The following is a 24235-nucleotide window of genomic DNA, read 5'->3' as shown; positions in this document are numbered from 1 at the left end:
TTTCTGCAAAGATTTTTTTTCTCCAATTTCCTGCTTATCTTCTAATTTTAGTTGCATTGGTTTTGTTTGTGCAGAAAAAAAATTTTTAATTTTATGTAATCAAAGCTTTTCTTTTCTTGTGATCCTCTCTAATTCTTGTTTGATCATGAACTCTTCTATTCATAGATCAGACAGCCAATTTCTTCTTTTAATTTGCTTACATGCAAAATTTCTTTTACTTAATTACATGCCTATTTTCAGCTTCTTGATATACATTGTGAGATGCTGATCTGTGCCTGGTTTCTGCCAGACTAATTTCCAATTTTCCCAGCAGTTTTTGTCGTATAATATGTTCTTGCCTCAATAGCAAGGATCTTTGGGTTTACCAAACACTAGGTTACTGTGTGCTCATTTGCTTGTGTATATTGTGCACTTAGTCTGTTCCAAAGAGCGACCTTTCTATTTCTTACCTAGTACCAAATTGTTTTGACAGTTATATCTTTGTAGTTATAGTTTGAGATCAGGTACTTCTAGGCCCCCTTCCTTTTCTATCTTTTTTTTTTCCATCATTTCCATTGATATTCTTAACCTTTTGCTCCTCCAGATAAATTTTATAATTTTTTTCTAGCTCTATAAATTAGTCCTCTGGTAGTTAGTATGGCATTGAATAAGTAAATTAATTTAGATAATATTGTCATTTTTATTATATCGACTCAGCCTATCCATGAGTAATTAATATTTCTTCAGTTATTTAGATCTGCCTTTGTCTAAAAACACTGTTTTGTGATTGTGTTTAAAAAGTTCCTGTCTCTTGACCCAAGCAGTTTTAATTCATATTTCATAGTAATCAAACAAAAGACAGAATTTTAGAACAAAGTAAAACAAAGGAACTTAATTTTAGTTTAGATCTTTTTGTTTTGTTTTAATAAATGTACCAAACAGAACAATAATAATACTGGAGAAAACATCTTTCTGAAACCAGTCACTTCCTCTTTAACCACTCTCTCTAAACATTCCCCTGTTGTTGGCCAAAGGTGAATAGACAGCCTCTTTTGATTAGGTTAAGCAAAAGAAATTCCCACTCTTGGTGTAGTTACTGTAAACAAGACAAACTCCAGTAATCTTAGTTTCAAGAAATTAATCTTTTTTTCTCTGAAGATGATTACGTCTTCTATTTGAGGAAGACTGATTAGGTATTTGATTGAAGCAAAACCAAGAATCTCAGACCAGAACACTTTCAAAATATTATTTCTCAGTATTTTATAACAGGGTTATATACTTCCACAGTAATTAAGAAAGAGCTAAATTTGGACAGTAACTTATGGATATGGGCAAATGTTCATGATTCTTTTTAAAATAATCTAAAACATTTAATTTCATCTGACTGGGAGATCAGTTTCTTTTCGTCCTTTATGGTGAATGGCCTTTAACTAAGGACTAACTTAGCCCTTTTTCTTCCCAGAACCTGCAGGAGGAGAAGGAGCGGAAGTCAGAATGCCTGCCACCTGAGCCATCCCCTGATGATCCTGAAAGTGTGAAGATCATTTTCAAGTTACCCAATGATTCCAGAGTAGAGAGACGATTCCATTTTACACAATCTCTAACAGTAAGGACCAGGAGGGCATTTTGGACTTAGAATTTGGGATATGGATTTGAAAACCTTTATAGACATTCAAGTTAATAGAGCTGCTTGAGGGTATTGTAGTACCCTGACTAGCAAAGAGTGAGGAAATTGGATATGGTTACAGTCAAGAATCTCTTGCAATAACGATACAATTGGCCTGACTGAAGCTAATGTCAAAAAGGAAGCTTTGGGGGGGTAACATGAAGTGAACTTTAGAGAGTATTTACTTTTTTTTTGTTTTGAGAGTGTTTACTATTAACTGGATGTTCCCCTCACACAGTGAAATCTTCTAGTCTTTTCGTCCTGTTTCTTTTGATGAAGGTTGTTTTGTTTCTAGAATCAGTGACTTAATAGGAGAAACTCTTAACTTTATCCATCTTTAGTGCCAACAGCAACAAAAAAAAATTTCTCTTTTTGGCCAAGACTAACTACAGATTTAGAATAATCTTTAATTCTTTCTTCCTTTCCTCTCTTTTTCTTGGATTTGTTATATTATTTGAGTTTTGAATCCCTGGAAAGAATTTTTTAAAAAATATTTTTGATCTTTATATTGTTTTTGTTAGTGTTTTTGTTTTTATATTACATTTATTTCTGAACATATCCCTCTTCCCACTCCTATAAGCAACAGTTATTAAAAAGAGAGAAAAATAGTTCAGTAAAACTGACCAACACATCAACTATGCATGTTAGTATGTGCCATATTGCACATCTGTAGTTGCTGACTTCTGCAGTGAAGGAGAAGAAAGTGGATTTGAAAGGTATTCTTTAATGAGAGATAGTTTGATATAGTGAAAAGAACTGTGGATATGGAGCTGGAGGATCTGGGCTCAAATTTCATTTTGTTGCTACCTGTGTGTCCTTAGGGAAATAACAATTTCCATAGGTCCAGTTTCCTCATTTATAAAGTGACAGGCATTGGACAAAATTATCATTGTCCCTTTCTGTTTCTATATCCTATGATCCTCAAGTGTATACTTGAAATAGTTTCTGTTTTAATACAGAACAATTCAATTAAAAAACCATTTATTAAAACATTTTCTGTATGCAAGGCCCTATGCTCAATGCTAGAGTACAAAGATAGAAAATGATAATCTCCTGCCATTAGGGAATTTACATTCAAAGTGTGGGTTCCTGGAGCCTATCATTACGCTTTTCTCTGTGTGCTTATTTCAATTGAATACAGTTATGAATTCCCTCTTGCATACCCATTGATGGTAGTAGTCAGTCACCCAGAAAGCATTTATTAAGCACTGACTCAGTGCTAGATACAGTGCTAAGTGCTGGAAATACAAAGAAAAAAGCAAAGACAGCCCCTGCCAAATACAGAGTAAATAGAACATAACTTTAGAGGGGATGGCAGTAGGAGCAGGGGGAACCAGAGCATGACCTTCTGGGAGTGGGACAACAGGAACACTCTAGTTGAGTCTTAAAGGAAGCTGGAGGTTCTAAGAGGTGAAATTTAGCTGGGAGAGCATAGAATCAGGAAGTGGAGTGTCTTCATATATATATAAGCAGAGAATCAGGAAATGTGAGGGAACTGTAAGTAGGTATATGGAAGGCAGTAGAATATAAGAAGATTAGAAAGGTAGGAAGAGGTAAAGTTAAGAAGAATCATTTGGTTTTTGCAGTAATATGGAGCCTTTGGAATTTATTGAGCATAGGAAACTGACATGATACCTGTACTTTAGGAAGATCACCTTGGTAGCTGAGTTGAAGGAAGGATTGGAGTGGGGAGAGTTTTGAGGCAGGGAAACCAATTAAAAGGCTAAGGCAATAGACTGAAAAACAGATGGTGAGTACCAGAGCTAGACTGATGGCTTGTGTCAGTGGAGAGAAAGGGATGTATGTGAGAAATGTTGTAGCAAACAAAATTATAAGATTTGGCTACTGATTAGATAAATGGAGGGAAGAGGAGAGAAAGAAAGAACACTAAGATTTGGAACCTCGGTGACTTGGAAGCATGATGGTGTTCTTGACAGGAATAGGGACATTCAGAAGAGGAGGAAAGTTTTGGGGGAAAGATAATGAGTTCTGTTTTGGACATGTTGAGTTTAAATGCTTATAGGTCATTCACTTTGAAATGTCCAATAGGGAGTTCATAAATACCAGGCTAAAATTCAATAGCGTGCCTAGGGCCAGATAAATATATCTGGAATTAAGCTACATAAAGATAATAACTGAACCTGTATTTTCTGACCAAATGAGAGTATAGAGAGAGAAGAGAAGAAGGCCTAGCTCAGAGCCTTGGGTGATACCTACAGCTAGTGGGATGAATTTACAGCCAAAGAGACTGAGAAAGAACATTCATACAAATGGAGAATCTAAAGAAAGCAGAGTTGAGAAAATCCAAAGAGAGATTATTCAGGAGGAGACGGTGGTCACTAATGTCATATGCTACAGAAAGTTCAAGAAAGATGAGGATTAGAAAAAGGCCATTGTATTGGGCAATTAAGAGATCATTGGTAACTTTAGAGAGAGCAGTTTCTGGTGAATAATGAGGTGGGGAGGCCAGATTGCTAAAATTTGGAAGATAGAGTAGAGGGAGTAGAAGCTCTAATGATAGACTTCTTTTTCAAGGAGTTTAGCTGAGAAGGAGAGGAGATACAGGATAATAACTAGTGAACATGTTAGAATTTTTTTTTTTTTAGGAATTTGGAGACTTGAGTATGTTTGAAGGCACCAGGGAAGTAACCAGTATATAGAGATTAAAGATTATAAAGAACGTAGAAGTAGTGGTAGAGTGAAACATTGGTGGGTAGGATTGTAGGTTATAGAAACAAGGGAATGAAGAACTGAATTTGGGAAAGGCAGTTCAGCACCAAAATAATGGGTAGAAGTATGAGAAGGTGGGAAGTATGCTAACTATTGAGTGCAGGCAGAGTAGTCGATTAGTCAGTAAACACCTATTACGTGCCAGGCACATCCAGAGAAAATACAGAGTCCAGAGATAGTGTCTTGTTTGTGGAACATCAAGGAGGCCAGTGTCACTGAATCATTAGGTCTGCTGATGAAGGCATGTAGAAAGTTCAGGGTCAACAATTTGTATAGGCATAGACCATATGTAACTGCCTGTCCCGCCCTCTTAATACACCCCATCTTTAGCTCAACATTTTCAGATGTAAAAGTTGTTCAGGTCATAGGTGGATGTGGACATTAGTTTCTTCTTCCCTTCATGTACCTGGACAAGGTACACACAAAACAAAAGAAATGCTTTACTGACTTATAAATCAGAGTGTTTTGGTAGCTCTGGGAGATAAAGTTATAGACCAGGTAGCGGGGGAAGAGCAGAAGCTTTGCTGGAGGATATAACATTTGAGTTGACTTTTAAAAAATAGGTAGGTATTCATTAAACAAAGAGGAAAAAGGAAGGAATTCTAGAAATAGAGAGCATTATAAACAGAAGCATGCAGGTGGAGTGGAGACCTGTGAAACATTCCAGAGTCAGATTAGTTTGTTGGGATGGTAGAGTATATTTAAAGGAAATAATGTCAGATAACCTTGGAAAGGTAAGGTGACAGTAAGGTAAAAGGTAAAATAATATTGAAGACCAGATCTCTGATCAATAAAATGATCAATTATCGTTTTAGAAGACTGATAATGAAACATGCCTCCCTTTTGTCTACAAACACATAATGTTTTCTGGGCCCAGAATGAAAATACGGTGCATTTTCAGATATGGCTAGAATATTTATTTGTTTACTTGACTCAGTTGTTCCAAGGGATGATTCTGTTGGTGAAGGGCAGAGTCATTGGGAAATGACTATGATGTTTTTTGAAAGAGCATTAATAAAACTTTTTTTTTTTAGTTAAAGAAAGGTAGAGTTGTGCCAAATTGTGATAGGTTTTGAATCTCAGAAAAAGAAATTTGAATTTGGCAGGCAGTAAGGAGCCACAGAAAATTTTTGAACAGAGGAATGATGTGACTATCTCTGTATGCAAGAAAAATTAGTTAGACAGTAATATAAAAGATGCATGATTCGAAGTGGCTAGGCCAATAAAGGACGTTATTGTAGCAATTTAAAGGAGTGGTAAGGAGGGCCTCTTCTAGGACAATGGTTGTAGGTGTAAACAAGGGAATGAATCTAGTATGTATTTCTGAGTCTAGTTTGATGAGACCTGATAACCTGATTGGATGTGAAAGATGAAGAAGAAGGAAGAAGAGTAAAATATAACTCCAGGGTTGTGAATATTATTGGATGACTACTATCTAAACCCATCTGAGGAACTGTGGCTGGGGATGATATTTGTTTTTCTGACCACAAAGATTCCTCCTGACTTTTCAGGCTCACAAAGACTATTTCAGACTCTGCCATTTTCATGGAGGTCCCTGGCTGCTGTTCATGGAAAACCTGTTCTCACCCAGTCTGATTTCTTTCTGCCAGGGTTGATTTGCTGCAAATACCTTCACTTGCTCATTGTAAAGACTGAGTCTATCCGTGGGTGAAATTCAGCTTTTTCATGTCGTGGCCTAATACCTGTTCTTACCAGTATTATGCTGCCTTTATGCCCAGCCTTCCTTAAATGTTATTATTTCCTGTCGGGACTCCATCTAGTTAGTTTTCTTTTGCTTTTTGAAAGCTTGTGCCTCTTAATGGACTTCCCACTGCTGCCCACTACCTATGTAACCTTGAACAAGCCATTTCACCTGTCTGAGCATCACTTTCCTCATCTGGATAGTTAGGACCTGATGTATAAACAATGAATCCTCTGAAGTGGTTGCATTATTTAAATTCATGTTGTGTATATTTCAGGTTCTGGGGTGCTTACATCTAGCTTTAGTATATTTGCAGAACTGAAATAATGAAAACGTTCTCTGAATCCAGTGAGTGAACATGACACAACTATCCAATTCCACCTCCTTTTGCCAGAATCTTGTGGTGCCTCATAGTCCATGTGCTTCCAGGAAGTTATAACGTAGTGGAAATAGTACTAGGCACAAGTCTTAGCTCTGCTGCACTTGGACCTGTTACCTTAAACAAGTCATTTGACCTTTCTGGGCCACACTTTTATTATCTCATGTATGGGGATAGGAGAGTTTGGATTAGATGTTCATTAAGGTCACTTCTGTCGCAACAGTCTGTGATTCAGTGAATTGTGCAGAATTATGAGTGTTTTATACATCTGTTAGCAATACAGATAATATCTGCCACAATGATAAGATAGTAATTATCATAAGATTTAGAGCTGAAAGGTACTTTAGAGCTAATTTAATACAATGCGCTCTTTACTGATGAGGCAATCAAGGCTCACTGTGCCTCACGGAACCCATGACCTCTAACTCCAAATCTTTTCTCCTACCCTAGGCTAACACTTCATTATGAATGCATCTGAGAATTTTGAAGGAACTTAGAGTGAAGTAAGAACTCTTGGCCAGAGCATAAAGGTTTTTTGCTGCAAATGGTCACTCTTTATGTACTTGTGGATTGCTATTAGAAACTTCTGTTCATGAGAATGGTTCAAGGACACTGTGATCTACAGACCAAAGAGTCTTTATTTCCATGTTGAGCAAGCTAGATAAAACTACAAAAAGGAGTAGGATCACAGAGCACTTAAATATAAACTTTTTGGGGCAGGGACTCAGGAGCCACGTGATTTCTCCTAAGAAAGTCGTGCCCACCTATTCTATTAAATTTTTAAGGGGTAATTGATACATAATATATTTAGTCATTAAAAAAATCTTTAAACAAATTTCTGTACCAAAAACTATTCTGTTAAAAAAGACTGAATCATAATCCCTTACAAGAGTCTTACAACTCTGGTGCCTTACCCATAACTTGGATGTGATCCCGGAGCTTTTGAAGGCTAACAGGGTTCAGTGGGCATTGACAGGTTCTCCCTCAGTGGAAAATCTTCTAGTATGTTTCTAGTAACAAACTTTTGTTAGCTGATTGTTCAAGGACCAGCTTATTTAAGTTCACAGAGCTATTTACAAATAATTGGGTCACTAGGCAAGAAATTCTATGGCTGTGGCAGCCTTTGAATCATTGTAATACAAAATGGCCTTTGATTGTGTATGTTGTTACTGCTTCTGCAGTGAGAGTGGGGGAGTGGCAAAAAATGGAGTACAAGGTGCTTAAAATCACAGTTTTTAGACTGCATGTTAAATTTTAATTTAACTCTTAGCACTCTAAATGTAAGATCTTTGCCCAGCGAAAAAACTGGACCATAAAAATGGTCCCTATAAATGAAAACAGAAGACATAAAGATGTTGCACCTCAATGGAATGGTGGCTTGCAGGTTCTTAATAAGACAAATAAAGGAGCTGATGAATTTTGGTTTCATTGTGCACCCAAAAGCAACAAGAAACATCATTTCATGACATGCTTAGTCACCTTGCCTTGCATTGTTCACAGTGAATATAAGCAGAAATACCAACATGAGAATAACTGAAGTGTGTACACCAACATTGCATATTGAAGAGGACACAGTAGAGAAATTCGTGAACATTCAAACTAAAGAAGGTTCTCCAAGCCAAGTTAACATATACTTTGTTCCTGGTTGACTACATTGAAAAGATGAATAAATTTCATGCTTAAGGACTTGAAAAGAGGCCAAAGGTTGGTATCCTGGCTTGACTCGCCTCTTCTCACCTGCTGCATTGACACCTTGGAGAACCCTCAATTCTGAGGCCCTCCTATCCAGATTAGTGACTTCCTCCCAGGACTCCCTAGGTAGAACTCCAGCTGTGCTTCACCTCACACCTGTACTGTCTTCTTCTCCAGTTGCATTATCTCTGTGCTACAGGCACCCTCCCACACACACACCTCTTTGCTTTCCAGCTCTCCTTTATGTGTCTTCCTCCATTAGAATAAAAGCTGTTTGAGGGTAGGGACTGTTGGGCTTGCTTTCATTTGTGTCCCCAGCACTCATCATACTACCTAACACACAGTAAGTGCTCAGAATGCTTTATCTCTTCAAGGGCAAGGACTTTTACCTTTCTTTGTATCCCAGGTGCTTAACATAGTGACCTGGAACATAATAGGTGCTTAATAAATGCTTAATGACAGACTACTCAGAAGACCCAAACCAATATATCATGAATAATTGCTTCAAGAAGAGAGATGGAAGGAACTAAACATGATTACCACCAAAAAACATCACAAAGTATTGTTGATTTTCAGCAGAGAGGAAATAACTCGTTCCTGATATGGGAATTATTTATGAATCAGCTATTAGTGTGCATAACATTGATTAATTAGAACAAAAGTAAAAATCAACACCAAACTAGAAGATAAATAGAAGAAACAACATAATTTATAGTGCCTCCAACTAGACATGTTTTAAGTGTTTTTTTTTAATGCCAAAAATTGATAAAGACAACTTTGACTTTGCCAAAAAATGGGAATTGATAAAGATAACTTTGGCTATCACCATATCTCTTAGAAGTGTAACTGATTTAAAGCAGCCATCACAACAGGGAGTCCACAAAAGCATTAAAATCACCAACAGTTGATCCTCTTATCAAGCAGTGATCCTACAGTCAAAGGCAGCATCATTTTAGAAGACAAACTCTTTGTAAGATATTCTAAAGGTTGATTGTATAGTATTATAAGTAATAAAAAGTGGTGAAAGGGAAAAAATTTTGCAGAAAGATTAGCATGAGACCAGACGGAGGCAGATAATCCTAGGACATTTATAGATGAAACTGGAAAGAGATCAACAAAAGGACAAAAAACAAAATAGATCTTCTGTGTTTCTATAATCTGTTCTCATCATAAACATTGGAACTACCACATTTTAATTTGTATTGCCTTGATACCATTTGTGCTATATAAGAAGTAGAAGTAGTCCTTAAGAAGATAAGCCAGGAAGAGTGGCCAGACCAGATTAAGTATCCCCACTTCTTTCTTTACCTTTCCCCCCATTTAAAAACAATTATTGTGGGAGTGATTTTCCATATCTCAGAGGTAGAGATGTCGAACGGTTGGGAAAGATATTACTGATACCAAAGAATGTGATTGAAAAGACAGTAGCAATTATTGACCCATACGCCTAGTCTCTTATTTCTACAATGTCTACATTTTAAGAGTGATGTACAAATATCAGAGATGTTCTCGATAAAAAGTGAGAAGGAAATAAACAAAACTTCACATTTGATTTTTATAGCAGATTATATCTGCACAATCGAAACTGTTGACTGAAAGGTTCAATGGTACAAGATTACTAATGTGTGTGTGATTGGAAAAAAAATTGACCCAATAGACCAAAATGTAATAAACATTCTGCAGGGTGTCTTATGGATGTGTAAAGATGGCAAATATTCTGTGAGAAGTCTAGCCACAGAGATAACTTTTGTTCATTGATATTCTGATTACCAATATCAAGTGAAGCATGAAACAGGGAGATATGTGCTTGCTTTCCAGAGTTGGTGTTTGCATGCCGTTGTCATGCACAATCTACTGGGCAGAGTACAAATGGAAAAGGGTGAGGTCCTTTGGATGTTCTTAGTTGTGGATGATAGTTTGCTGGGTAAATATATTTTGGCAGTACAGATGGGCAATGAACTGAGAGTAGGAGGAACGTACACTCAGATCAACTTCTGCTGCAGAGTGTGATAGAGTCAATCTAGCCTATAATCCTGGATTCATTTTCTTTCTGTCTTCAAGAGGATGATGAATTTTCCCTCTTACTCTCTTAAGTTTGGGGTCCTCAGCTTTGTGCATTGACCCACTGCTTGTTTTCTTTCCTTTTCACACATTCTTGCCCAGCAAAGTGGCCCTATATCATTCAACACACAAGCTACTTCTCAGCTATAATCTCTGCTTAACTGATTCTGTAAATATGACGTTCTTCCCATGTTTCCTCAATGCAACTTACCCTCCCTGGGTGTGTGTTTCTAAAAATTATCACTGGCAGAGAGAAGAAACTCATAAAATCATCTAAGTGGAGTCACCTGCATAGAAGCCTAGTATCTAGAAATTGTATGAACTGGCTCTAAAAACCATAAACTTTTATAGGCCATTAGCAGTTTTTTTCCTAGTAGATTTGTCTTTCATCTTTCTTACTGTTTTTCAGTGTCTGAACATACAAGCCATTAATTTTACACAAAAGCTAAAATATGAGAAGCCCTCAGTCACAGGTTGTTCTTGTGAGTAGAGGTATTTGGTCCCACCTAGTACTGACTGGACATTGTTAATACTGAGAGTAGCTATAATCCTGGATTCATTTTCTTGCTGTCTTCAAGAGGATGATGAATTTTCCCTCTTACTCTCTTAAGTTTGGGGTCCTCAGCTTTGTACATTGACCCACTGCTTGTTTTCTTTCCTTTTCACACATTCTTGCCCAGCAGAGTGGCCCTATATCATTCAACACACAAGCTACTTCTCAGCTGTAATCTCTGCTTAACTGATTCTGTAAATATGACGTTCTTCCCATGTTTCCTCAATGCAACTTACCCTCCCTGGGTGTGTGTTTCTAAAAATTATCACTGGCAGAGAGAAGAAACTCATAAAATCATCTAAGTGGAGTCACCTGCATAGAAGCCTAGTGCCTAGAACTGACGCTACTGAGAGTAGCGTCAGTAGCCAGCAAGCTTCTGTAAATATTCCCCCTTCTATATGACTTGAGAGGAAGCATGGATGGAAGTATTTTGTCATGTTGTTATGGCCATATTAGTGTGTGAGGGTTGGTCAGTTTGATTTGACAAACATCTTTTAAATGCTTACCCTGTTTAAGTCTCTGGATGCTAAAGATACAAAGAGATGCCTACCCCTCAGGCTGCTTACATTCTACTGGGGAATATAACATTTATACAGAGAATAAATATATAGTAATTTAAAAATAAGAGAGTGCTACTAACCAGAGAGATGAGGAAAAGCTTCCTGTAGGAGGTGGTATTTAAATCGTCTTTTGAAGAAAGCCAGGGATTTTACAAGGTAAAAGTGAAGAGAGAATGCATTTTAGACATAGGAGGATACTAGCGCAGAGCCATGGAGGCAGGAGATAGAATTTCATGAATGGAAATAGCTAGTGGGCCAGCTTGACTAAAAAGTGATAAAATGAACGTAAGATAGGGATAGTAATTTGGCAATTTTGTGGAGAGATTGGAGGCAGGCCAACTAATTTTAAGATTGTTGTAATAGTTCAGGAGAGAGGTGATAGAACCTAAATTAGGGTAAAGGTTATGTGAGTAGAGGAACGGAAATAGATGCAATATGTAATGTGGAGGTAAAATCAAGATTTCGCAGTTGATTAAATACAAGAATTGAGGGAGATGAAAATGACTAAAGTTGTGAACCTAGGTGACTAAAAAGATTGTGCTGCCATTTGTCAACCAACAAGCATTTATTAAGTACCTATTGTGTGCCACGTGCTATGCTGCTCACTGGCAAAACAAAGCAAAAATGATGCAATCATATCGTCAAGAAGCTTACATCTGAATCAGGAGAGATAACGTATACACATAAGTATTTACAAAAATTTCAGTGAGGGAGACACTAGCTAGATGGGGATATGAGGAAAGGCATTTGAGTTGAGCATCAAAGGGAACAGAGAATAGGATTCTTAAGAAGTGAACGTGGAGAGGGAATTCATTCAAAGTGTGGGAGATAGTTTCTGTATAATCACAGGAAATAGAATGTCATGTATGAGGAACAGCAAGAAGGCTAGCTTGGCTAAACAGTAGAATTCATGAAGGTGAGTAATGGATACTATCTCTGGAAAGGTAGGTTGAAGCCAGGTTTTGAAAGTCTTTTAAATTCCAAATGTGTGAATTTGTATTTGATTGTAGAAGTAGAGGAATAATTTGCTTGGTCCTATACTATAGAGGAATGTCATTTTGGCAGTTATGGAAATAAGATTGACAGGGCTTAATTTATTGACTGTGTCAAATGAGGGAGATTGAAGAGCCCAGTGTGACTCAAGGGTTATAAACTTGATCAGTAGAAGGATGGTGGTACCCTCAACAGAAATAGGGAAATTTAGAGGAGGAGTAGGTTTGGGGGGTTATATTGTGAGTTCTCTTTTATACATGTTCAGTTTGAGGTTCCTATGGAACATCTAGTTTGAAATGTCCAGTAGGCTATTGTTGATGCAAAATTGGCTCTCAAAAGAGAAGAGACAAGGTCTGTGTATAAAGATCTAGGTTGGTGTTTAGAGATGATAATTAAACCCATGGGAAGCGATAAGTTCATAAAAGAAAGATCTAGAGAGAGAAGAGACAGTGACTTGGGGGATGTCCACACTTAGTGAATGGAACTTAGATAATGATCCAGCAAAGGAGATGAAGAAGGAATGGTCAGACATGATGTAGTTGAAGAACCAGAAGAAAGCAGTGTCCCAGAAACGAAGGGAGGAGGAGAATGGTGAACAGTTTTACATAGGATGAGGGCTGAGAAAAGGATTTAGGAATAAATCCTTTAGAAAGATGATTTAGGAGTTGAAGTACTGACCAGGGAGAAAGCAGTTTCAGCCAGATACTGGTACTTAAAATCCTGCCCATGATAATTACCTGTGTTTTCTGGTAGCTGAATGTCAAACATGTTTACCACTATGTGAAGGTGTCTGAGATTTTTTCCAGGCCAGGATCCTGTGAGTAAGATGCCCAGGCTGTTTACTGACCTTATCAAGTCCCCATTTACTCTGAACTGACTTCTTTCACTAAGAGAGGCAGAGGCAGCATGATACAGTGTAAAGAACGTGGAGTCAAAAGCCCCAGGCTCATTTCCCAGTTCTGAAACTTAACTGTGTGACTTTAGGCAAGTCATTTCATCCTGCCAAACCTGTTTCTTTACCTGTAAAGTAGGAAATCTGTTGTGTAGAAAGTGCCCTTGGAAACTATAAAGTGCTGTAGAAATGAATTGATATTAATTAATAATATCATGAATCTGTCCCTCTCCCATATGTGGAGTGTTACCTTTGTGTGATCAATGACTGAAAAAAATTCCATTTCATCCCTTTTTCTGGGTCCCCCTTAACCACTGAGCAGCCTCTCTCTTTTTTTAAGAATTCCATTGATTCCCATGGCTTGCCTTCATACCTTATTTCCAAACTAGTTTCCCCTTTCATTTTCTATTCTGGATTGTATTCTTTACTACTATGACATTAAAGTTCCCCCTTTCTGCAACTTATCACTCTTAGTTGGGCCAGACCAGATATACTGATTGCACTCTAAAGAAATTACTTAATAGCTGCATAATCATACCATCAAAATGTAAAACTCACCCTCCTGCTCTATGCTGCAAGGTAGAATTCTAGTGTTTTAGTCCTTGCATTCACTCAGAATACTAAATTCCCTACAAACAACAGCTTTCATCCCCATGTTTTCTCTGCCTCTACACCCTAAGTAATGACCTCATACTGAACTACTGTTTTACCAAACTAGATACAGCATAGATGGACATTTAGGCTCCCCTTCAGGCACCTACAGCTTCTTACAAACAAACAAGGAACCCATATCAGACTCTCAAAGGAAAGCTTCTGGTTGAGAATCACATAAATATCTTGCCATGGTAGTGAAAAGTGTACTGGATTTGGAATTAAAGAATCTGTTTGAGTCCCAGCTCTATCACTTACTACAGATGTGACCTTGGTCAAGTCATTTAATCTTTCTAGGCCTCAGTTTCCTTATCTCTTAAAATGTGGGGATTAAACTAAACAAACTTTCAGATTCATTCTAGCTCTGAACTCTGTTCTGCCCACTTAAAGAATCACCATTTAGGCTGTCAGCAAGATGGTAAGCCTAATGGCTTTTCATTCTGCACATTTCAACATCATCTTCTATCAATGAGTGCTCTATTGGTCCTGGTTGCCTCCTTGTATGCCTAGGTGATAATCTTTACCCATCAGTTCTTCTGCAACTACTGGCCAAAATAGATGAATAGGAAGAGTTTTATGACAGATCCTGAATATTTAATACCAATGAGACTAACTCTAATACTCCATTGACTAGAAAGTCAGTGAAAGGTTATTAACCTGACAAACTTGGAAACCTGAGTCGTCTTGTACCGATACTGGTATGAATATTCTTCATACGGTGCCCCAACAAGCATGCACAGATAATGAGACAATCTTGGGAGGGGAAGAGTGCATGGATTCTGGTATCCAGTAGTTGTGGACCTTTTGAAGATTTGACCATGAAAATATTTCACAGAGGAACAATCTACTTGAGTGGTTGCAAACTGTCCATTTCCTGTTTGATTTGATTTTCCTCATCTCCCGTAACACTTCTGACATCTTGTTGTTCAGCTTCTCCTGTTGTCTACTGAATCCAATACTCAACCCAGTCTGTAAACCTGGGCTCCTACTAGCTCCATTAGCATGATGACTCTACTTTTTGATTCTTCATATTTTGACCCTTATCTTCACGATATTGTTGTTGAGTCATTTCAGTCATATCTGACTCTCTGTGACCTCATTTGGGGTTTTCTTGGCATAGATAGTGGAGTGGTTTGCCATTTCCTTCTCCAGCTGATTTTACAGGTGAGGATATTAACACAGAGACTTTCTACAGTTAGAGCAAAAGCTCCACCCTTGCCACATACATTCTGTCTTATGTACAATTCTTGCTAGTAGAACCTGGCTGACTAGATAGAACACCTATGTACTCGCCTTCTATAATCTGAAAGAGAGAGTGCATGGTGACATTTTCAAGAATGCCTTGGATGTTAAACTTGAAGGGATGATGAAAGCCATGTCTATAGTTTGAACTGTTGGAAAGGCTATCAAGCTTATGTCAATAGGCAGAAAAGAAGCAGAAGACCATTAGGTAAATGTGTTTGGGAAAAAATAACCCAAATTATAAGACGAAGTACTTTAAATCCTCAATTTTAACCAGAAAAGTATTCTGGAAGCCTCCTTTAAAATACTTTTCCCTGAAGATAGAAAACCAACATATCATAGGTGTCATTAATAGGAATATTGGAAAGAAAACTTTGTCATCTCTCTGTACAAAACAGTAGCTTGTTAGCATCTGGAATGCCATGTGCAGTTTTAGTTTTTGCTCTTTAAGAATATGATGGAAATAGGTAATGTACAGAAAAAGATGTCCAGAATGATTAAAGTTGATATAGAAGCAGCCACTTGAAGACAGATTAAAAACCAGTATTTTTCATCCTGGATAGAGAAGGAAAGCATAAGTATGACAAAAATCTATAAAATAGTAATATGAATAAGAGGAATACAAATGTAGATTTATTCACTAAACCATGGGATACCAAACTTGCAATTTGAGAGAAGAAAGTTAGCTAAGTAAAAGCAAGTCTTACTTAAACACAGGCAGGTAGACTTACGCAACTTCTTTCCACTACAGTATGGTATACTGAAAGAGTTGGACTTGGAGGCTGGGGACCTGGGTTTGAATCTCAACACTAACAATTACTAGCTGAATATCCATGGATAAATAACTTCTTTTCTTTGAACCTTAGTTCTTCATCTGCAAAGTAGGAATAACAAGAACTTTACCTACCTCACATTCTTATTGTGAGAAAGGCCATTTGCAACTTTTAAAACAGCTGAGAAATGTGAGCTGTAATAATAATTATTACTCCAGGGGAGATACAAGTAAAAAATGCAAAAAAAAAAAATTACAGAAAGGTTTGGAGAAATTAATGAATTGTGTGTCTCTCATCTTTGGCATTAAGGAGAATTGCTTTGCTTTATCACAACATTTGCTTTTGGTTTTCCATTAACAAGACAGCCTGGCATAGTGAAGGGAATGCTGGCCTTGGAGTAACTAGACCTGAATTGAGGTGTTCTACCACTTCACAGATGGATAACCTTTGGAAAAGTCCAAAAGGGCAGCTAGATGGTTCAGTGGATAGAGCACTGGCTCTGGAGTCAGGAGGACCTGAGTTCAAATCTGGCCTCAGAAACTTGACACTTCCTGGCTGTGTGACCCTGGGCAAGTCACTTAACCCCAACTGCCTAAGCAAAAAAAAAAAAGTCCATTAATTTCAAGGATTAACTTTCCTCATCTGTAAAGTAACAATCTTTATGTTATCTACCTCATGAGATTATTGAGGAAAGTACTTTATAAACCTTTTATAATACTATGTAAATGTGTGTAAAAGTTATTAGAAAAATTCTGAGTTCAGTGTGCACGTACATAAGTTTGCATATTTTTGTGTTCTCATATCTAGAATTGCACAGCCCAAGGAAATGGGATTAAGACTAGTAGAGGTTCATACCCACTTGGTTTACATTTTAATACTTTCCAGAACCAGTGCCAATCAAAATCTTCTCTCAGGATGAAGCACTGGGGTCCAATTATAGTTTCATCCATCTATGAGACTCTCCATATTGACCAGTATGTAAATCCACACATATTGAGGACAGCTGTCAGAAGAGCATTTTACTTTCAGCATTTATATCAATAATGTTCTATCTTGGTAAATTTCCTGTAAAGTTGTCTTGAAAGACGTGGAGTCTAGTGTCATGTTATGACCATGGTTAGGACCCAGGGTCCTGAGGATGTTTCGTATTTTGAAATCATAACTGAAAGACCTTTGTATTTCAGAGTAATTAGTAGACGTTTGCTCCGTGTTCTTTTGAGTAAATGAAAGAAAGTAATCCTTGCTTCTCTCTCATCTCTCTCCCTTTTTCTGTGTAATTATTGCAGGTAATCCATGACTTCTTGTTCTCCTTGAAGGAAAGCCCAGAGAAGTTTCAGATTGAAGCCAACTTCCCCCGACGGGTGCTGCCCTGCCTTCCCTCAGAAGAGTGGCCCAACCCCCCCACGCTGCAGGAGGCTGGACTCAGCCAGACGGAAGTGCTTTTTGTTCAGGACCTCACAGACGATTGACGCTTTTGCCCTCAGCCCCACTCCCTCTATCCCCAAAAGAAAACAAAATGAAAAAAAAAGAGAAATTCATATTATTATTATAATACAATATTTTTTTTAAAAGACTGCTGCATCCTAAGAGGGCAGGGGTGGGGGGACTGGGGATCAGAAACCATGCTGCCTGTATCAACCACAATCTGTGTGGTTCATGAGAGAGGGAACCAGCAAGTGCGTCTGTTCTACAATCCCACTGCTTCCCTCCTGCCTGTGTACCAAGCCCCTGCTTTCCATTCACAGGGAGGGATACAAGAGAGAATACCCCTTCTGAGCGACCCATAACCCTTTTGGTGGGATGGGACACTCCCTCACCTGTTCTCATTCTTTATAGCTTTTATAGAAAAATAATAAAACCACCAACAACCAACTATATCCCAACGTCTACTGAAGAATTTGCTCCTCTTGCCACTATGGACAGGAGATTGAGAGAAGAGAAGGGACAGACTGAGGTGTTTCTTCAATTTCCCACTATGTACAAATTTTTTTTTTTAATGTTGCTTTGTAATGACCAAAGGAATGGGGCTGACATTTTTTCCCTTGATTTTATTTGCTAAAGAGCCAATCTTTACCAGATACATTTTTGACCTGGGTTTCTTAGCCTACATAGTATAATAAAGGCTCTGTGGGTTGGTTTGTGTTGATACCCACTCTTGTCCTCCATGGCTCTCCAGAGAGGCTGTTGTAGTCAACATTCTTGTACTTAGCCTACTCCCATGCATACACTGTTGAGTGTGAATCAGTGGGTGAACTCTGTAGCCCATTCAGGATCTATGTAATACCACACACAATATGACTACACCCAAGTGTAGCATTTTTAGAGGTCTCAGTCAGATGGTTAGTTTGGAGTCTGAACCAAAGGATGTTAGCTTTCCTTTCCTGTGGTCATACAGGAATCCTCACTCCTATCTCCTCCTACCCCATTCTCTACTCCACTCCTTTCTCCCCAGAGATTTCTGGTTACAGGGTTGAGCCTACAGAGAAACAGGAGTTACCATGTTCATGTGTATGTGTTTTGCAGTGTAACTTTATTTTTATTTTTTAAGTACAAAAGAAATAAAGGCCTTGAAGGGAACCTGGGCAGGAATTATATGCCTAAAGTGGAAGGCATGTGTGTTTCTCCTGTTAGGTGCTTGCTTGAGGAAAGAAACTTTATTTTTGTCCCCTAAATGTTGTGTTGGAGTCATAGGGCCCTTGGACCAGAGATTCATAGGCTGTATATTACATACCTGAAGCTGTAGCCCAGGGTTGAGTTAATGATAGTGAGAATCTAATTTAGGGTACTGAGACCAGTGTGAGCTGATGGGTAACCCCAAAATGTTCTGTAGTGAAAGTAATGGCTCCTGGGGGTAGAGATGCAACCTACTGAGACTGCAGGCCCCAACATACTGTGGGGCCAAGTTATTCCGATCAAGATAGGACTTAATTTGTTGGACCTACAGATTCCAGAGGCTGCATCTTTTATTTAACTTTAATTTAAGGCAGCTGTTTTATGCTCCACGTTATCAGTGTTCAGTTCACACCTTTCATCAGGGATGTCATCAGTCGGGGCAGAGTGTGGGACCACTGAAGAGTCACCAGGAGTTGGGTGAATATCTCATTGGCTTTGCTGTATGCAACCGTATCTGATACATCAACTCTGTAGAGTTAAAATTTTTCCCTGGACTTATATTACTTTCCAGCCTAGTTTCCATCTATTTCAGGACTGGATTAAAAGAAAACAAACCACAAGCATATATCTTAAAAGCGGTCTTCACAATGACTTTAGAAATGTAAGCCAAGTTCTTCATTCAACCCTATATGAAGTCTGTTAGTGTCAAACTAGATGGGAGATAATTTTCAATTTAATCCTGAGCCCACCTCCCTGCTTGGAGTATACAGGTATCCTCTTAGCAGGACGTGGAAGGTTAGTAAATACCTTAATAAAATAAATTTTGATGTTTTTCAGAGGATAGTGTTAGGCAGAGATGGAGCCCCTTTGATCTCAATTTTTTCAGTCATTTTTTTCCAGTTCTTTAATTATTAAACCCCTGACTTGATTTAGACTGCTCCCATCCTGTCTCTCTTACTTTTTGATAACTCTGTGCTTGGGTGAACGGGACTGGGTTGGAGACCAAGGTCTTTAGAGTCACTACTTTTGGAAACATCTTGCCTGTTTTGCTTTTGGCTTAAGGACACTACCTGAACCCCATTTTCCATCCTTTTCAAACAGCTTCTTAATTGAGGTCAACTCTTGTACTGTCTCTAGGTATAAGGCTTCTTCCCTTGAGTTTTGCACTTGGTGCCAATACTATATTACTAAAGTAAAACTCAGGGTATGGGAGTGGTGGTGAGGTGCTCAGTGAAACCTACAAGAGAATGCTGGACAGTGTCCACATAATCTCTGGGATCTTTGAGCAGTTGTTTACAAAAGTCACACTCAGCAGCTGAGCGGGGGGAGGAGAATGAAGTTCAATTCAGGTCTAAAGTACTTCCAATTCTGAGGTTGCCAATTCAGATGAACCACCATTGGAACATGACCAAGCAAAGATACCTGAATTGGAGTCCGTTGGATTTGTGCAACCTAACATTCAGCCGTCCAAGCCTTTCGTTCCATGTCTGCAGAATATCTGCAGCAGATTTTTCTCTTTCCCCTTGTTTGAACCTGGTCAGAATGACAGATGACAGCGGAGAAGCTTTAAAAAAAAAACAAAACCCAACACCCAACAAACGCAAGAACCCCTAAAAGGAAGTTGGAAGCTTCAAGTGAGCAGTCATTATGAAAATTGCAAATGGTGCCAAGACCCAAGAAAGCTGCAGAAAGTGACCGAGGGATTGAAACCCCTAAATGCAGAATTAATGAAATGGAGTGATGCCATCTTGTGCTCAAGCAAGGGGCCCTACTTTACACTTTTTTTTTAATAATTATTAAAGACTTGTGAGGAATGCAGCAATGGGAAACCTATCCTGGAAAGGATGTAATGACCCTACCTATACTGCACCTGAATAGTTATGTGGTCATTTACTGAATAAATCTAGTGTACTTAAAATTTTTTTCATAAAGTTTACATTGTATTGTAGGTTAACATTAAATGTTTTATAACAAATTGCACAAGTAGCAATGGATCCTTCTGTCTGGGAGGGAAGGAACTGAGAAATGGTAGATGTGTTCTTTCCTCTGGGGGCAGGGGGAGGCTGGTGAGACGATAGCTCCGAAGTTGTCAGACTGGTATAGTGGATAGACCGATTTGGATTCAGAGTATCTGAGTTTGTATCTTAGCTCTTCCACCATCCTGATGGCCTTTGGGAAATTATTTCCCCTTTCTGTGCCTCACTTTCCTTCTTTTATCAAATGAGGGAATTGTAGGAAAGTTCACATCATACCTTCCATCTCAAAATCCTATGACAAACTATGAAAGATGTTCCCTACTGAAACAGTGCCTTCAGAAAGTTTCATCTGCTCCTTGAATCATTTCCAGTAATAACGAGCGTCATTTCTCTCTCTTTAATGAGCTCTTGATGAGATGGGATTTGCGTGTAGGTTAGCACTTATCATCTATTAAATGAAAATTTGAACTTCGCTTCCCCCATCATATATCAAATTAAAACCTGAACCTCACACTTCCCCACCCGTCTTTCTATTCCTTGCAGTGATCAGTGAGTGCTATCTGCTGCTAGAATGGAAACCTGTTCGTACAAGGGAGTTTTTTTGAGATGAGCTTGGTTTTAATCTCAACTGGTGAGAATTCACTGCTTGGGACCAAACTCTTGGCGCTTGCCTTGACTTTCTGAGAATAGTTAAAAAACTTGCCTATTTGCCTGGTACCCTTGCGTTTCCTCTCATGCCAGTGACCTTGTGCAAGAAATTTGCATGCTTGAATCTGAGCTAACTTTACCCGACACATTATACATTGAAGGACCTGGGACCTTGATATTTTCTGTTAGTTTAAATCAAAACAGCTACCCTTCAGATATATCAGCAGGAAGGTGATTGGATTACAGTAGGTCAAATACTTATACACTGTTAAACCAATGTAAAAATTTAATGATTGATGGCATTTTGGATTCAATGTTTGATACCACTTTATGGGGCTTAATTTACAAAGCATGCCCTCTAGAGCAGAGTTTCTTAGCCTTGGGTTGTGAATCCCTTTGACATTTTGATGTGAAGCCTTTGAGCTTAGTTAGTGAAATAATGATGTTTTTTCCATTCAAATTCATGTACCCCTTGGGAAAACTTCTGCAGACTGATTGGCCCCCCCTGAAAATTGATTTGCCACCAAGTGTTAGGGTAACACAGGTTCAGACAGAGATTAAGGAAAAAAAGCAAAACTCTTGACTAGACTTTTTTTTTTTTTTTTTTGATGAGACAATTGAGATTAAGTGACTTGCTCAGGATCACACAGCTAGTAAGTGTCAAGTGTTTGGTCTGAGGCTGGATTTGAACTCAGGTCCTCCTGACTCCAAAGCCAGAGCTTTATCCACTGTACCACCTAGCAGCCCCTTGACTAGACTTTTAAAGAAAAAAGTAGTGTAATGCTAATTAAACATTTGCCATCTATCTTTGTTACTCAGTACTCAAAAAAGATTTATAATTTTATCATGATGGTTACTGTCCAGATAGAAATACATCCATGCCATGTAAGGTACTTGCTGGGTTGCCGTGGGCAAAAATAATCATTACTTGATGGCCAGCCTTCTGGTGATGAGCTTCTCTGCACTTCAGTAATTGGTACTTTGGTGGGCTGCTTGAAGCCTTTTCATCTTGGTGGAACCTAGCATTCCTTACTCTGCTGGAATGGCCTTCAACAACTTAATTACCTCCATACCACAATAAGACATTGGAGTAGAACTTTAGGGGAGGATATCTGTATGTTAACTGTTAGAAAAAAAAATTTGAAGATTGGAAGAAATAGTATCCAATAAATAGGTGTTGTCTCATTTTCATTTATTTCTCTGCTCAATGTATTTTATTTTTGAGTCCCAAAATAGTTCTACCTACTCATCTTATTTCCTTGTGCGGAGAAAGTGTTCCTGGGTGCTTGAAGCCTATACCAACAGAGGGACAGCATTGGAAGGTAAGTCCTATGAAGTTGGAATGGCTCTCAAATAGTCCACGTAACTGCAGAAGGCTCGTCACCAGAAGGTTTACTGCCAGGTAACTTTTTGCCCATAGCAATTCAGGAAACACGGCCTTTTAAGAAGTGAAAACCCTATACCAACAGAGGGACAGCATTGGAAGGTAAGTCCTATGAAGCTGGAATGGCTCTCAAATAGTCCACATAACTGCAGAAGGCTCATCACCAGAAGGTTTACTGCCAGGTAACTTTTTGCCCATAGCAATTCAGGAAACACGGCTTTTTAAGAAGTGAAAACGGTAGTAACTATACTGATGAAATTATGCATCTTTTGAGTTTCAAAGTTAGAGGTAAATGTATATAATTAGCATTTAAGCAATAGTTGCATGATGCACTAGCTCTTAACTACTTTTAAATTTTTTTATTTTTAGGCAATTGGGGTTAAGTGACTTGCCCAGGGTCACACAGCTAGTAAGTGTCAAGTGTTTGATCTGAGGCGGGATTTGAACTCGGGTCCTCCTGACTTCAGGGCCGGTGCTCTATCCACTGTGCCACCTAGCTGCCCCTCTTAACCACTTTTTTAAAGCAACAGCGTCTTCATCAGTAAGGACTATCATGTCTATGCAGTTTCAGGCTCAACTCATCACCCGATAACAGCACCTGAATGCATCAGCTGCTTGCCCTTGCCCTTGCCCAATTCAGGTATCAAGCTTTCATTGGTCAGCATCCTCTAAGGGAGGTATTCTGAACTTGCAAAAGAGAAATCTGCCTTCTACTGCATGGTGATAGAGAGCAACTGGTTATGGCCCCTGGAATGGTTTGAGAAGAGGAAAAGAGGCAGAAGGTATTCAAGTAGCTGAAATAAATAGCAGATGGCCTAGTTTATTTACAGGCTAAATTAGTTTACTTCAACTGTGCAGAGGCATGTGGATTTTGAACCTAGAAGGATTGTCTCCTTTGAAATTGTAACCCCATTTTAAGTCACTGATTTACTGTTTGACTTTATGTGAATCACTTCCTTTCTCAAGGGCCCTGTTTCTTCTGTAAAATAAGAGAATTGGTCTCAACCAGGGGTTCTTAACCTGTTTTGTCACGAACCACTTTGATAGTCTGTGAAGTCTTTGGATCCCTCTGACTAATGTTTGTAAATGAGTAAAATGAAATACATAGGATTACAAAGGAAGCTAATTATATTGAAATGCAGTTACCAAAAAAAAAAGAAAAAAATCATGAGTCCTAGGGTAAGACCCCTTAGTCTAGTTTATCTCAAAGCAGCCTGCCAGCTGGGAAATTGTTTTATTTTAGTGGGGGGATGCTGCCAAGCTCTGAAACAAGTTCCAACAACAGCTACTAATATGCAGTGTGACCTCAGGCAAATTACTTTCTCTTTTTTGCTCTGTTTCCTGATTTGTAAAATAAGATTTTGGTTTGGACCGGATTTCTAAGGTCTCCTCTTGGGTGTGATAGAAAAAAAATTTTTTTGGGGGGGGTGATTTTAGGGGGGAAAAGAAAGCTTAGTTCATTATAAAGAAATTTGGCTCCCAGATTTGTTAAGGTATTAGATTGGTATTTACTGTGTTCCTAGCACTTTGCCTAATAGTTGAACTGCACAGCAGAGCTATAATCCGGGTTCTAACCATAGAAACTCCACATATCTGCAAACAAGTAATGAACAAGCTAATATATCTGTATTGTGAAACAGGCTTCCCTTTTTTTCCCCACATGTGAGACAGGCTTGGGTAATCCTGTATGGATGGTGGGTAGGGGGAGTAGGAAGCCAAATCTCTCCTACTTGTAGCCACC

At 38.5% G+C, this 24235-nt stretch overlaps 1 protein-coding gene across 4 annotated transcripts in view; it reads left to right on the top strand.

Annotated features, from left to right (window-relative positions):
- The window catches only part of FAF2 (Fas associated factor family member 2), a 76883-nt gene extending 57463 nt beyond the window's left edge, over positions 1–19420 (top strand). For all 4 annotated transcript variants that reach the window (XM_027867134.1, XM_027867137.1, XM_027867135.1 and 1 more), the window contains 2 exons: positions 1442–1585; positions 17160–19420. In XM_027867134.1, coding sequence (XP_027722935.1) covers positions 1442–1585; positions 17160–17342 — 327 coding nt within the window. In that variant the 3' untranslated portion in view covers positions 17343–19420. The remainder of the gene's footprint in view (positions 1–1441; positions 1586–17159) is intronic.
- The last annotated feature ends 4815 nt before the right edge of the window (positions 19421–24235 follow it).

The sequence above is a fragment of the Vombatus ursinus genome, unplaced genomic scaffold (assembly GCF_900497805.2).
Source record: "Vombatus ursinus unplaced genomic scaffold, bare-nosed wombat genome assembly UNPS02014785.1, whole genome shotgun sequence".
Classification (NCBI taxonomy): Eukaryota; Metazoa; Chordata; class Mammalia; order Diprotodontia; family Vombatidae; genus Vombatus; species Vombatus ursinus.
This window is presented reverse-complemented; position numbering and strand designations above follow the sequence as displayed.